The following is a 15,389-nucleotide window of genomic DNA, read 5'->3' on the forward strand; positions in this document are numbered from 1 at the left end:
CCTCCCATGCAGAAAACACAGTGCACTCTGTGGTGCGCTTCTAGAGGATAAAACATGGTAAAATGCCCTCAAAGGAGCACATAAAATGGAGAACCGCAATGCAGTACCCAATAAGTTGCCTTTCCAGTGGAGAAACCACGATGCAGCGCCATACAGGCTGCCTTACATGCTAGATAATTAGTAGTTGTTTAAATCGTTACTTGTTATTTACTTGTTTTTACCGCAGAGATGTAGAAGTTGTAGTACTTTAAATCTAACTAAAACAACAACCCAGAGTTTTTTAAGTGCTTCAAAATAACTGCACCACACCTTTGTGTGCTGGTTCCCTTTTTATTTGATTTTTCTTTACTCCACAAGCCCGAGTCCACCACTGGACGGATGCATTATTTGTTTCGAGTTGTCTCTTGTGAAAGTGATATCTCAGGAAGGCCAAGAGGGAATTTCTTGAAATTTGGCCCAAACATCCGCTTGGACACAAGGATCAACTGAGTGGAATTTGTGGTGAAAGATCAGCGTGACCTCGGCAAACAATTTTTTGGCCATAACTCAAGAATTACACACTAATTATCAGGGTTATCAGGGTCAAATTCACTGTGATATCATAAAGGCTGGGTTGAAGATGAATGTGAAGCATCCACATTTTAGAATTTGTAGCTTCTTCGTGTTTTATCAGAATCAGCTTTACAGGCCAAAAATGAACACATACAACAAAATTCTGTTTTTCTTCCACTTTATGAACGTACAAACTAATAGACACATAGCAGTAGTCCACCACGAGCTTGTGATGAAGCTCTCATCGGTTGTCTGTAATGGTTCATAGAAATAGTCTGTAGTTTCTCATTGGAAATTATGCCCTTTAATACCTCTTACTAAACTCTTTGAATCTGGACAGATGTGGATGTGAGTTGCTACTTAACTAACCACAAGGTGGTAATTTTCCTCACTCAATTGATTTCAACGATCGAAATGAGAATCTCCTTCCACAAGGACTTCATATGATCAATTCGAAGTACCACATGACAAATAACCGGTTTAAATCCAGTTTTATTCCAGCAAAGCTAAAAAGAACACATACGACCTAACACACGAGAAGGGGCAAGGCTTAGGGTGCTCTAGAACAGTCTATCTGAGCAGAAGCATAATGTGGTTTTACGCTTCAGAAACAGATGGTATTTACACTGTAGGCAGGGAGATGTCTGACCACACTGTCAAACCACACTGCAGCATCGACTGACAAAAAAAAACAAAAAACAAAAAAAAAAAGACAGGAAGAACAGGAGGCTTCGATGGGACTCTGCTGGGCAGTGATAAGAACATTAAAAAAAAGCTTTATTCAGTGTTGTACAGTATAAGACACCAATACAAACTGAATCTCAGGAACAAGGCAGGATGGCGACTGCACTTTGCTGTGCATGCTTATTGTGCATCCTATGGCTGAAAATATAACACCTCTTCAAACCCCCTCGCGTTCACCTGTGCCAGCTCTCAGACAAAAACCTTACAGGGCTGTCACAAAGACGGGACAAACAGTACGGCTATCCTGGGCAAAAAGGTCTGCAGCAGGATGACATTTTGTAAGGCCTTTAGGCTAATAGCTTCTACAATCACACAAGATGTCATCACAGCTCCAACAGCCCTTAAGTTTTATTACTGGTCCAGGAATAGGAGACCCAGCATTCAACATGCAAGGCAAGGTAACATCCACTGGGCACAGGGGCGCTTTACTTTCACAAGGGTAACTTTCTATCGCCTGTATTATACGTGTGTATCATTTTACAAAAAGGCAGACACAAAGATACTCCATTTGATAAACTAATGTTTGTGTGTTGTGTTAGTGGCAATTATTTACACCATCATAATGAATTCTTTTTCGTTTTCCCAGACATTATTTAACTCATTATCTATCCCATTACCTTCGTGTGCAACTGACAATCGTTTTCCTTCTTTTTCTTTTACATCCTCTGATGAAAGCAGAGCATTAACTCGTACAAAATGCCATTTTTCCTAACCTTGATAAGCCAAAATGTGGTGCTAGGTGTAAAAATATTTCTAAGAAACACCAACACAACATTTATCCTATGAGCACAAATCCCAGAATAGAATGAAGATATGCAAATTCACCACAAATACACATCTAAGGGATTCGGGAGGAGTTGCTTCTACTTTGTGCTGTTCTTCACAGTGGATCATTGGTTCTGTTGATTCAAACAGTGTGGAGAAATGTCGCAATGCCCCCATGTGGTTGCAGAGTGGGCAGTGAAACTGAGAGGGTGGGCACTGTGGCTGGCAGGAAGCTCATTGCCATACATAAACAAAAATATTTAGAATAAAATTAAAACAGTAACAAAATGTTATCTTTGCACAAATCTGGACAGTCTCTCCAGGTGAATGAAGGCTACACATGTCATGTACCATTTATGAGACTGTAAGTGTAGTGTCTGACTTTATCTGTCAAGCCCATCTCTGGTCTTAAATCTACGCTGACATTTTTTCTTCACTATTCATTTAACTCACACATACAGTAAAGTACAACACACGATAAACACTCACAGCTCAGAATACGTACAACCGAAGACATGTTTACTGACACACACAGGGAATAGCCAGCATAAATAAAACAAACACCAGAATAAAGTTCCCTCTCTGTCAACGGCTCTGCTCAGTCAGTGTCAGTGACTAACAGTGAGATTTTTTTTGGATTTTTTTTTTTTTTTCTGGATACACAATTTTCATGCGTCCAGTCTTTACAGCCTGAATGGCTGCTTTGTTGACAGGAATTACCCTAATTCTCTGTGAATGGCTCTTACTTTCATACCAGGAAAGTCATCCTGGAATGGTCAGAAGTCTTTATTAGGGTGGGTTTATCCTTTGTTTTTCCTGACTATACCCTGCATATGCAAACACACACACACTCACCCTCTCACACACATACATACACATTCTCTTATGAGTCCTCATTCATCTCTTGGCTATCTGTCCTGGCAATCTTCCTCGGGGGTGCTGGGCTGTCACCCTCACCTTGCTCCTGTTCCCTTTTCTTTGCCGCATTCTGTAGATAAGATAACAGAGCGGTCAGTTAAGTTTTAAATTTTCTTTTCTTTTATTTAATTTTCTTTAATTTCTTTTAAATGATATTTCAACGACAGAACAATACTGTCCATAAGTTAAGTCAGATTTAGATATTGAACTCTCAAGAACTGCACATGCTCACCTTTTTGTCCCACTGCTGATGGAGGTAACGCAGGAGGATGTTGGTTTTCTCTGTTACAATAACTGCAGGGCAAACACAGCCAGCACATTACTGACAATATATGTTTACAGCTGATCAGTTTAGAGCACGTTCTCCACAAAGCAATGCCAGTTTATCCTTGGGTGACAAGCATTTAGATGATCAGCTACAATGGCTTCTGATAATACAGCACTTCGCTTAATTTACAGATTATTTACCACTATCGGGTGTAACACTGCCATGGTTCTGACCTTGAGCCCCGAGAGTTTGGTACTTACTCTGTTCAGAGGGGTATTCACGCGTTGGAAGATACACAGAGGGTCTTCGATTCTGTACAAAAAAAAAAGAAATGACACAAAAAGGTCACACAGTTGAGCATCCTCCTCATTCATTTTTTGTGTATATTTTAAACATTCAGGCGTTTTTGTTTCTATGTGATATGTCGTGTGTAGAGGCACATATCTGGACAACCGTTAAGCATCCTAACCACAGAAAATATTCATTGTCGTTAATAATTACAGTTTGAGGAGATAAATATTAGCATAGCATACTTACAGATGCTTTACAAACAGAGTCCGCATGAAACCTGCTGAAGTTGCTCTTATTGTAGACAGGAAGTCCTTTCAAGAAATCAGCCTGTGGGAACAGGTTGAGGTGATGATTATACCCTACACACCTGGTTTAGTCATTGTCCCTTCTTTCGTCTTGCATTTAAGCTAACGCTAAACACATAGCGAGCCCCAAGTCTATCTGCCCCCTACAAAGATTCTACATTTAGCAAACAGCAAACGTCACCTGTGGCAGTTCATAAAAGCGTCCAAGTCAGCGGTTGGCAACGATGTAGGCGAAAATAGTTCGGAAACAGATATTAGACAGGCGAAGGGTGGCGAAAACACTAATGAAGAGTCTCTGAAAATGACTGAAGGTGCAGGACACCGGCAACTGAGTCAATGCTGGGCGTTCCCTCATCTTAACAACCCAAGCACGCTAACAGGCCGTCTACTGTCCCTGTACCGTCCCCATTAACCTCCCACCTGGAGGTGAAGATGTCAGATAGTGCACAGCAAGTGGTTTCAAATAAGCACGTAAAAGCTGAGCAGGTCAGAGCACAAAACGATGCCGGCCTGGCCTTGGTGAATGAATGCTAACACAAGAAGCAGGTGTGGCTAGCTGCTTTCTGTTACCCATAGTTAGCTAGCTCGCTATTACCGTATGTCCTCTGACAAACGCAATACAGCTTAGACTAACGTTACAGCCCCGGCGTAGTGATATAATTACCTTCTCCATGATAATTCAAGAAATGTCTAACGTTGAAACGCCGACTTGCTGACTTGGCTTGGCGTCTGTTGTGCTGGTGATGACAGGCAGTGTGAGTATGTTACAGTTAGCCGTTAGCTTACGGGCTATTTAACCGTGATAGCTGTCCTACCAGGTCCTCTTGGCAAAGAAAACAACGATCTTCACACGCAAGTCGTGGTTTCCATTATAGACCTCGATGTTCCTGAAAAAACTACACTATACTCAGACAAAAACAACCCAAGTTATCATTAGCAAAGCTAGTTAAACGGGACTTCTTCAACTAGCATGATGGCTGGATGATAGCGACGCTTCGGTGACCACGCCCCCGAAGGCTCCCATTTGTCTACTCTTGCTCCCACGTGGTGGTAGGTTTCCCTGACCACCAATCATTAAGCAGAACATTTGTTAACCCCTCCCTAAAACATTGACAAGGAAATTAGGCTTTCCCACATGTTGTTCTTCATTATAGGAAACCTTACCAGCTACTGTGGAGTATTTAGCTCTCCTTGACTAAAGTGCTTTTATTTCCATTCATCTTTATCATGTGCACCATGAAACCTATGGGAAAGTTAACAGGGCTTATTCTATTAAATTCATTCCTATTTAAGTTTAAGCATATATGTCATTAAAACTACAAAATATACAGCTGAATGAAAAATTAGACCAAGATCAAAGATCAAAATATGAAAACCACAGGTACCCCTGGTAGGTCATCTGGTTAAGTAACGCATTAAGGCACATTTTAACTTTGAGTGGGTGTGGGTCATCTTGTGAGGGGGCAGTTACTGAAATCCATCTGAAAGCTTGATATTCCTTAAACCAGGAGATCCACTGATATTATAGACTAAATTAATATACTCTTCTCTGATGTTTTCTGACAACCAGGTGCGTACTATTTTCAGCTACTCTACATAACAGCACACCAGTATGGTGTTATCATGATCAGGTTATCCTGGTTTATGACCGTGATAGGATGTCAAGATAAACTTTGATTTGAAAGGGTGACCTAAATTATAATAGGCTGAGTGGTTATGTTTGCTGGGTCTTGATTTCCGTGCCCTTTTCTCACCTCACTGGCATCCTCTGCCTCCTGGACTCCTTACAATAGTTACCTAGCAACAGCAGCCAAAGCGCCACCTCTTCAGATGCTGCAGAATGGGATCCTGATAAGATGAGGGAATATTCATTGCCAATGTGGAATACAGGGAAACTTGATGAGAACTGTGGAGGACTTTAAATATTAAAATTCTAAATAATGATAACATTAATAATGCTTCAAACTTGACCAGTCAAAGGACATTCGAGTAAGGAAACAACACAGGCCTACTACCTTACCAGATTTAGCAAATGAACCAGATTTTAAGGGAGACTGTCACTTCGTAGACCACCTCAGCTGTTGCTTGACTGACGAAGGTGGACACAATCAGTGCCAAAAGTAAAAAGTGTAACATGAGGGGTGCACAGGCTTTATGATCATTGATTGTGATCATTTTAGTAAAGAGTCATGCAAAAGATAATTTTGTGACTGTTAGGAGATGAGAGGAGATGACTGGAGAGAAGAAGACAGGAAAGAGAAGAGAGAAAGAGGCTCGTGCTGCCCACCCAACAATTAAAAAAAAAATTCCTAAATTTCCTAAAGTTTGGCCAAAACACTGAATGAACTGAAAGGAAAAGAAAACAGACTAATGTAATAAACTATCATATAATATTTCTAAACAATCAAATATGACCTGCCCGAGTCTGTCATAATCAATAATTTACAAAACTGTTTTTTAAATAACCAGGTGGGCCAATGTTTTGTGTTTCTAATAACACACGCTCTGGTTGTAACGCGTCGCACAGCCGCATGGGGGCAGCTTTTCACACCCGCACACTGAACCGGGAGGTTACGGTGTTTACGGTGGTCCATTCGCATCCTCAGCTGATGGGTTAAAAACAGCCTGACATCCCGTCTCCAAAGCTCCAACGTGGAGCAGGAGAGCTGGAGCCCACAGATGTTTGTTCTTACTTGTGAAGCGCAGAAAGATCCTGCACACTGTGGGCAGGCTGACACTGTCCGCCATGTGGAGGCTACCTGCAGGGCAGCACAATCCACATAAATTAGATTATTGGATTGGCTGCAACAGATTATTGCGCTCCTACTTCCTCGATGCTTCATGAGAAAACCGCATCAATCTGTTCATATTTCACGCCGAGTTTTCTTGAATATAAAGGTAGGCCCCGAGCACTTCTGTTTTTATCCTCTTAATTATGCTGTTTTGTTGTTATTTATGATGCACGTTATTGATAACAGACCACAACAGGTCGCTGCACGTTGCGTTGCAGCTGACCAAGACAAACGCGTTACTGAGTGTTACAAAATTCTGAAATTAAATGTCACTTTATCAACAGAATAGACTGCGGGGAGGAAGTTACTCTGGTGCTTTTCTCATTTGTTGTATCAGGCAGACTAGCGGCCTGTTCACCTCACTTTATTGTTAATAGTGAATAGATGGGGACCGTGTTTTTGCTGTTTGGCCACGATAATCGTCCTGTTTGAAAGGCACACTGAAGACATGTGCATTTTGAATTGAATTTTACTTTGCTGAGCACTGGCTCTAATTCTCTAAAAAGATGCAGTGCTTCTAATCAACGTGTGGATGGATTAAGCGCTGTTTGATTAATTTATTTCATTTGAAGTTACTGAGTTTGTCATCACTTGTGTTTACATGCATACAGCAATAATAATAATAATAATTTTATTTATATTGCACCTTTCAAAAACCGGGTTTCCAAAGTGCTTAACAGTCATTAAGAACAAAACGACAAATTGTATATGAATAGAAGACAATAAACAAAATGTAAACAGACAAATAGTGAAGAAGATTTAAGATTTAAATTAAAAAGTGACGGTCTGTTTGTCTTCAGATGTGTAACATAGAGAACCATACGCCACATTCTTTCCATCTTTCCATACAAGAAACCCCCAAGAAAGACATATTTCAAAGACAGACTGTACTGAAGCTTAAATTATAAGTAGTAATAACAAGTACTGCGAGTGCTCAGAGGGCAGAGGGTTTCGTATGCTGTACAGACTGTAAAGCACTTTGTATCTAGCAGTAATGGGCTATGTAGATAAAATTGACTGGACTTGTTGCTGCTGTGGCTTAGAGGTTTGAGAAGCAGCTTGTGGTTCAATTCCACCCCTGGACTGGTAGGAAAAATTTGGGTGTGCTGGAGTGATTGATCAAAGTGTCACCCCCACCAATTAGTTGGCTGACTGGAGTGAGGCACTTAACCCCTAACTGCCCCCCTGGTGTCTGACATGGCAGCAGGAAGAATTTTGATGTATGTAAAAAATATACTGACAAAATATTTAAAAAAAAAAAAAAAAAAAAAAGGGAGGCACAGAGGCAGTGTACTCCTGTCAAAAGAGTACTGAGGTCTGGTTTATTGTGGTGAGGACAAATCACTGCCATCACAGACATGTTTTAAGGCTGTCTGTTCAGCCTGAATGAATGAGCGGTACAAATGAGAAATGTATTTGCATCTGTAGATTGGACAGATTTCATCACCACACTGAAGAAGCGTCTTTTGCTCAGTGAGTCAGTCAGTTTTTCCTTAAGAATATCTAAAAATCATCTGTGTTTTAGTGTTTCAGTGTGTTTCAGGGCAGAGTTTTACCACGCAGCACCGACTCTGTATTCACCATCACAGTGTGAATAAATGTCTGCCAGGGTAGAAAAGGGTTTGGATTAGTTTAGTCCATGGTGGTTAAAGATGCATCCTGAGTGTCATTGTTTTATGTAACTGGACACTAAGACACAGACAGTCAGCAACAGACAAAAAGAATCCCATATATCACCTGGATATTGGACGCCTTTTGAACACTGGAGGTGAATCTGTCACCTTCAGTGGTATCAAAATGGCCTGCTCAGCCTCCTCCAGTCAGTCCACACAGCACTGTACAACACTGCTGCTTGGACAAAAAGGATGTGCAAGTATAAGCAGAATGGACACGAGAGTAGCCAGCAAAGCAGAAATTCTGTATTACATTGTGTCCATAATCCCCGAATGAAAAGCAGAAGCTGATGGTCTGCAAGCGCAGAAAAAATATGCAGCAAATCACACAAGACTGCTGCCGCACAGTGCGACTCTGTTTTCGTCCAGAGACGAGATAGACAGATTGCGTTGTGTGGACTTAGACGGACAGAGTATAATCCCCTCCAGCAGGGACAGGAGCAACAGGAAGGCAGGATAATGTCAGCAGCAGAGAGACTCACAGACCAGGCCTGGCTGCTGTGTGGTTGCCATGGCTGATAATCATCTGACAATTACTGCACCTGAAGTGTGATTGAGACATGCCACATTAGTCTCATCCAGCCTTTGGATATTTACTTCTCCGATGGTAAATTGTTCAAACTCAAAAATTACTACACTTACCTACACAAGACATGAGGGCTAACACGACTTAGGTCATTTATATGTGTGTGGGAGTATGTTCAAGTGCTGTTCAAGTTGCTGTGTGAGCTTAATTTGCGCCAAAGTGATAATAAAACCATTATTTAGCTTTATTGCAAACTTACTCGGTCATACTTCAAAATGATTCAAAATGTATTCGTTTTGGTTGTTGTTGTGGTTTTGACCGGTCGTTTGTCAGTGTGTGCTGGTCGCAGAGCCATCACATGGCAGGCAGCTTTAACCCAGGGAGCTATTACTGTCCCTGTCTATTAATACCTTCAGAGTCTGCGCTGAGGGAAGGTGCTGCTCAGTTACCTCTGACAGAAAGTCTCCAGGGTTTGAGTTGTAATTAGGTAACAGACTGTAAAGGCACAAGAACTTGTTTACCTCTTTGAATGCTACGTTTGAGCTTCCCAGGCACTTCCCACTTAATTAATTAAGTCAAAAACAACTTGCTAAGATATTGCAATAGAGTGATTTTGAGGCAGATGCTGATATTTTGGGGAACATTAAATTACCCTGTAAATGATATACAGTATACATATTTTAAATGTAAGTGTATACAGTGCTTAAATGCAAAGATTCAGATTTATAAGTTATTAAAGAATGACACCAAAGATATGGAAAACATAAACTTTTAAAGTATTGTTGCCGGATTTCATCATCTGGTCATTTTTTGCATATTAATCAACATGCACAAAGTATACTACACAGTATATTGCTGGTGTGTTTTTTTAACTGTACATTTCTCAGTTTTTACGGTATACACAGCATGTGTTTGTTTTTATATAATGCATATAAAGCATAAAATACATTTTAGTATTGGACAATAATAACAGACCTTGGATGTATCTTTCAGTGGGGCTTAAATAGACAAACATACAGCCCACCACTGAAAGATGCTGAGGTGTTGATGTATTCAAACTGATTAGAAGTTGATAGTGCATAGAGCTAATATAATTAATCTAAATTATTAGGCTTCACTTAGAGATATTTAGTTTTTGCTCTCCTTGTAGTTTATGTAGTTTTAAATAGAGTGCTTGCCTGTAAACGTGGTTACTTTCTAACTTATTTGCCTTTGGTGTTCTGTCACCTTGTTTTGTTTATGTGTTTGTATGTGAATGCATTCCCCACAGACTGGCAGCCATGCTGACCAGCTTTATGGAGGGTCTGCTCTGCTGCCTGAGCTCAAAGTCGGCCAACGCTGTGGCTCCCGTCGAAACTTCAGAATCAGCTGATGGCTACGAGTTTGTGGAAGTGAAACCGGGCCGCGTCCTGCGAGTTCGACATATCATCCCCGAGCGGCCGGTGGTGGAGGAACCCACCGGGCAGGGTGGGAGTGTCAGCTGCAAACGAAAGATCACAGTATATCGTAACGGACAGCTATTCATCGAGAACTTGGGCGACAGGGCTTGTGCAGAGCTGAAAAACAGCCAGAATGGAGATGTAGAAACAAACAACACTGTAGAGGTTGAACTCACAGACTGTGGTAACTCCTCACCGCCTGTTTGCATCCCTGAGGCCAGGACTGAGTCTGCCACTGCTGGAAAAAACGGCACATCTGAACCGGGAGCAGCAGGAGAGAGACATGCTGCCGATCAGACCGACCAGTCACAGCAGCTCAGGAAACGCAGGCGGAAGCCCAAGCGCACTGTGGTGATCGACTGCGAGAGGAAGATATCGGCCTGTAAAGGGACACATCCAGACGTGGCTCTGTTCTTCATTCACGGAGTGGGAGGATCGCTGGACATCTGGGGAAGCCAGTTGGACTTCTTTTCCAGGCTGGGCTATGAGGTGATCGCTCCGGACCTGGCAGGTCATGGAGCCAGCTCGGCACCACAGATAGCTGCCGCATACACTTTCTATGCTTTGGCTGAGGATATGAGGCTTATCTTCAAGAGATATGCACGCAAGAGGAATATCCTCATAGGACATTCTTATGGGTAAATTTAACGTCACAACATTTAAGTTTAATAGACAGTTGAAATGATTATTAATTAAAGTGAGAACAGCATGTGTATCTGTTTTTGTGCTCATAATATTGAGCAGTATGAGAGGCCTGGTCGTGTGTGTGTGTGTGTGTGCATGTGTGTGTATGTAATTACATAGAGAACAGTATCAGAGCACTGAGCTACAGCAGTTTTTGTCATTGTTTCACTCATTCAAAACCAAACATTTTCTGGTTCCAGCTTCCAAAGTGCTCCTGCGTTTGCTGCTTTTTCAGTGATATGGTTGTACATATGCTGTCCGAAAGCCAAACTGCTTGAGGTTTAAAAGAAGAAAAAAAAAACCCAACACAATCTTGATCTTATAAATGAAAATGTGAATCAATATGAAGTAAAATGCACGGCTGACCAGTGCCATATGGCGGCTAATGTTAGCTTGGGTTAGCGACCTTTAGGTGAATATTTCTTTGTAGCCGACACACAACTTTTTAGACTCGTCTTGTAAGTGAAACTTGTAGCCATAGTGATCACTTTAGCAAACGTTACACTGTGTTGCTTAAGGTTTTGGGCAGTTGGGGATTGTGATGGCTATTTCTCTCAAACTTCTGTCAGACTGAAGCCTTTATTGATTAACATAAATAAGCATTTGAGAGATTTGTTACTTACTACATTAGACAGTACAATACTACTGCTGCAGCTTTTCAATACTGCAGTGTTGCATTGTTTTGATGTCTTTTATGAGTGTATGCGTAGGTTCTCCAAACACCTGAATGCTAAAATGCTGGAATTGACAACATTACAGTTTTCAGATACGTACGTTCTAAATGAAAGACGATTACCACAACACAAACAGCATGCTTAACCCGGTTCTTCTGCAAACTGTAACCAACCTTCTGTTCTGCTTGCCTAGTGTGTCGTTCTGTACCTTCCTGGCCCACGAGTATCCAGAACAGATCCACAAGATGGTGATGATCAATGGAGGTGGTCCCACAGCTCTGGAGCCCAGCCTCTGCTCCATCTTCAACCTGCCCACCTGTGTGCTTCACTGTCTCTCTCCTCTGCTAGCCTGGAGCTTTCTCAAGTAAGATGGACGGCAACACAACAAGAAAAGGAACAAAAATTTAGTTTTTCATTCATTTGTCCATAAGTAGTAGGCGTGAATAAAATGAACTGCTACAGACACTAAATTATCGGTCTCCTATGCTATTTCATGTGCACAGTCTGATCAAGTTAGATTAGATTAGACGTTTAATTTAAACGATCTTGTGTAATTGATTGTTTGTATATGGGGTTAGGAAATATAGTAGAATTTAATTTTAAACTTTCATGGATTACAGTAATGGATATAAATGATCATGTTTGGTGCGCAAAAACAAACAAAACGTCCATGAGAAACTTCCCAGAGAAGCACCAGACAATGACTGCATCCTGTCCGTCAGTCCAAAGACCTGATATTAACCTCTCAACCTGCCGAGCAGCTTTAGTCAAATGAACAGGTTTATTTTGCTCGCTAAGGTCAAGTGCAATATTTGTGCTAATTCTGCCTTCATGTGGCACAGCGTGTGTTCATTTCACCCGCATTTTAATGTCATCGGGATCCTTTTGTTTTTTTCAGGCACTTGTAATTCAGGTAAATCTGCCCTGCTCTGCTCCCTACAGGGCAGGCTTTGCTCGGCAGGGTGCCAAAGAGAAGCAGCTGCTGAAAGACAACAATGCCTTCAACGTGTCGTCCTTTGTGCTCCGCGCCATGATGAGCGGGCAGTACTGGCCTGAGGGGGACGAGGTCTACCACGCTGAGCTCACGGTGCCCGTCCTGCTCGTTCACGGCATGCACGACAAGTTCGTTCCCGTTGAAGAGGACCAGCGCATGGCGGAGGTGAATGGGCTTTTCTAATCAACAAAGCCCAGGAGTCCAGCTGGGAAACTGACCCCACTAAAGACACTGGTTATTTTATATTAACAAGGGATCAAATAACTACCAAATGTGTACCACAGAAAACGATCACCTCCCTCTGCAGTTCCCCTCAGCTCTATGGAGCACTTTAGCACCCGTTGGACAGAGTAAATGCTGATGTTTCTCAGTCTGGATGTGGAAATGGGCAAATGTTTGCCAACAAGTTCACCGTGTAACAACTTAGAGCGTTATTGAGGGTTCACCTCATGCTTTTGTCAGCAATGATCAACAGTAATGTATTATGAAGAAATTCATAGTTAAGGAGTTTACCTGAGCTTTAGGGACTGTTGTGCAGAATCACTCCCTGAAAAAAATCAGAGAACAAAATTAGAAACCAAACTTTTCCAAAAAACAACAAAACAAAAATAATTTAGAGGTTGGCAACCAGCCCAGTCCATTAAAATATTTGGTGGCAGTATTATGTTGATTCTTGACAATTTGATGATTTTTCTTTCAACTTTCTGTCAGATCCTCCTAATGGCCTTCCTGAAGGTCCTGGAAGATGGCAGTCACATGATCATGATGGAGTGTCCTGAGGCTGTCAACACACTCTTACATGAGTTCCTCCTCTGGGAGCCAGCCATGCCTCCACTGCCAAAGAAAGAGTCCAAAACACGTCCAGAGACCGCCAAAGCCCAATCTGACAACACCAATGCCACATCTGACCCTTCTAAAGACCGACCTGCAACCGCTCAACACACAACAAGAACAATAAATGACTGAAGACTGAAGCAGATGCTTCCAGTGGTTGTCACGGTAACATGGGTGGCCATGCATCTTGTGGGTCCTGATAATCTGAACTGGTTTTAGCTGTTGAGCTGAACGCTGAGCCAGTTTGTCTGAAATGGTCCAGCTGAAAGTTGGACAAGCGAAGGTGTGACGCAAAGCAGGAAATTCAAATTTGATTGCTGTCAACTGCTGAGCTGAAGGACGGAGGAAAAGGAGCTCCGGTACTGGATGCGGGAGGCCAATTCTTCAGCTGCCTGTCCTCAACGTACACCAGGGGAGATACATAGCTGTGCCTTGAGGTGGAGGGTGTTGATGATGCCAGGGTGGAGCAAGAGATGGAAACAGTAGCATGCAGCCATGAAGGTGAAGCTGAAAATGAAAAGTTGTCAAGCAGGACAAATTAAAAGGTGTCACCTGCCATACTGACAGATACGTTTTAGAAACGATAACACTTGATTGCCTGGTCTGATTTTTGTCTTTCCTAAAATGTGGAGAAGAAACATAAAACAAATGGTATGAAACATTCTCCCGGTTGACCACCTGTTACGCTGTCCTTCATGAAGCAGTAGCCGAGGCTCAGCAACAAATCTTAACCTTGAAAGATTGGGCCAAAGATTTTGCTGAAGTCATATGTACTTAATAAGATGTTAAGTAAGAAGGCTTGTAATGAGATACATCAGAGGAGTGCAAAAACAAAAACAAGCGACTGAAAGTCACTGACAGGCTACGTTATCAGTTCCATGTGGCGTTACAAAACACTTGTTTTATTGGTTCCTGCATTTCCTGCAAAATAAGAAACGTGAATGCAGGTGGTGAATTTGAAGTTCATTAGTCATTTATGTCTCACCTAAACGATGCTACTCTGCGATGTTGTTTTCTTTTGTTTGTTTGTTTTTTACCTGGAAAACTGCATTTTAGTGTATTTTGGCTCATGTTTAAGTATTGTTGAGTCTGATGTGTGCTCGTAAGAGGCCAACAGCTGAAGGTCCTCATGCAGACTGCATCAGTGCATCATAACTCCGTATCTTTTACTGTTTATTGTGAATCTCTGTGCTGTAACTTCACAGGCAGACACTCGACTTTAGGAAGCTATTAAATCCTCCGTGACTGTGTTTTTGACCACTACAATAACGTGTCCGTCTTTACATTTTTAGCAGACTTGTTCTCAACGCTGCAGTAGTTCAGGTGTTTATAACAAATATTCTCTGAGCCTCTTAGGCAGAAAGAGCAGGAGAATCAATTTGTATAAAGCGTGAACTACGCACAGATTTTTTTTCTCGGATTCAGTAGTATTTGATGGTTTTTATACTTAGAATATATGTTTTATACATTGTACTTGATGGATATTTAGAGATTTTAACAGAAACTTTAGCAGGAAACTGAATCAGGGTGATGAGAAAAATGTGACAGATTTTTGGAGAAATAAGCTCATGGATGTTTTTTGTTTGTTTGTTTGTTTTTTATTATTTGACTGTTCTGAATTTGGGGAAACTGTTGATGTTACAACTTGCGTGTCTTAAATTTTGCAACTGTAACTGCCTTTGACAATATTTCCACAAACCGCTGATTTAAAGATGATCAAAAAGTAAATTATTGTGAGATTTCCACAACATGACGGCTCTCTTTTGTATTATATTTCACAATATTTCAACTTGGATTCCTTTAAAGTGACTTTAACTTTGATGTGCACTAATGTCTGCTGAGAGAAACACTTGATTAACAGCAGCAGTTGATTTGATTCAGATTTTGCTTAATCAGATTGGCGACACAGTTTCTCCAGAAGAGCCCTGCC

At 41.5% G+C, this 15,389-nt stretch overlaps 2 protein-coding genes across 5 annotated transcripts; one reads left to right on the top strand and one right to left on the bottom strand.

Moving 5' to 3' along the window:
* Nucleotides 1-1,027: 1,027 nt before the first annotated feature.
* Nucleotides 1,028-4,866, bottom strand: dda1 (DET1 and DDB1 associated 1). 2 transcript variants are annotated; one of them, XM_046391198.1, is made up of 6 exons: nucleotides 4,659-4,866; nucleotides 4,508-4,580; nucleotides 3,785-3,865; nucleotides 3,508-3,559; nucleotides 3,212-3,273; nucleotides 1,028-3,049 (listed from the first exon to the last, which is right to left on the bottom strand). In XM_046391198.1, exons 2-6 carry the CDS (start codon nucleotides 4,514-4,516, stop codon nucleotides 2,945-2,947), a joined length of 309 nt encoding a protein of 102 aa, XP_046247154.1. In that variant the 5' UTR covers nucleotides 4,517-4,580; nucleotides 4,659-4,866; the 3' UTR covers nucleotides 1,028-2,944. The 2 variants fall into 2 exon arrangements, with proteins under 2 accessions (XP_046247154.1, XP_046247155.1); XM_046391199.1 differs by having other exon boundaries at nucleotides 4,508-4,866.
* Nucleotides 4,297-15,209, top strand: abhd8b (abhydrolase domain containing 8b). Of its 3 annotated transcripts, none has more exons than XM_046391193.1 (5): nucleotides 4,297-4,389; nucleotides 10,105-10,911; nucleotides 11,825-11,995; nucleotides 12,574-12,790; nucleotides 13,337-15,209. In XM_046391193.1, the coding sequence occupies exons 1-5, from the start codon at nucleotides 4,367-4,369 to the stop codon at nucleotides 13,589-13,591; spliced, it is 1,473 nt and encodes a 490-aa protein (XP_046247149.1). In that variant the 5' UTR covers nucleotides 4,297-4,366; the 3' UTR covers nucleotides 13,592-15,209. The 3 variants fall into 3 exon arrangements, with proteins under 3 accessions (XP_046247149.1, XP_046247151.1, XP_046247152.1); XM_046391195.1 differs by lacking the exon at nucleotides 4,297-4,389 and adding an exon at nucleotides 6,328-6,741; XM_046391196.1 differs by lacking the exon at nucleotides 4,297-4,389 and adding an exon at nucleotides 8,604-8,915.
* The last annotated feature ends 180 nt before the right edge of the window (nucleotides 15,210-15,389 follow it).

Source organism: Scatophagus argus, chromosome 6 (assembly GCF_020382885.2).
Source record: "Scatophagus argus isolate fScaArg1 chromosome 6, fScaArg1.pri, whole genome shotgun sequence".
Classification (NCBI taxonomy): Eukaryota; Metazoa; Chordata; class Actinopteri; family Scatophagidae; genus Scatophagus; species Scatophagus argus.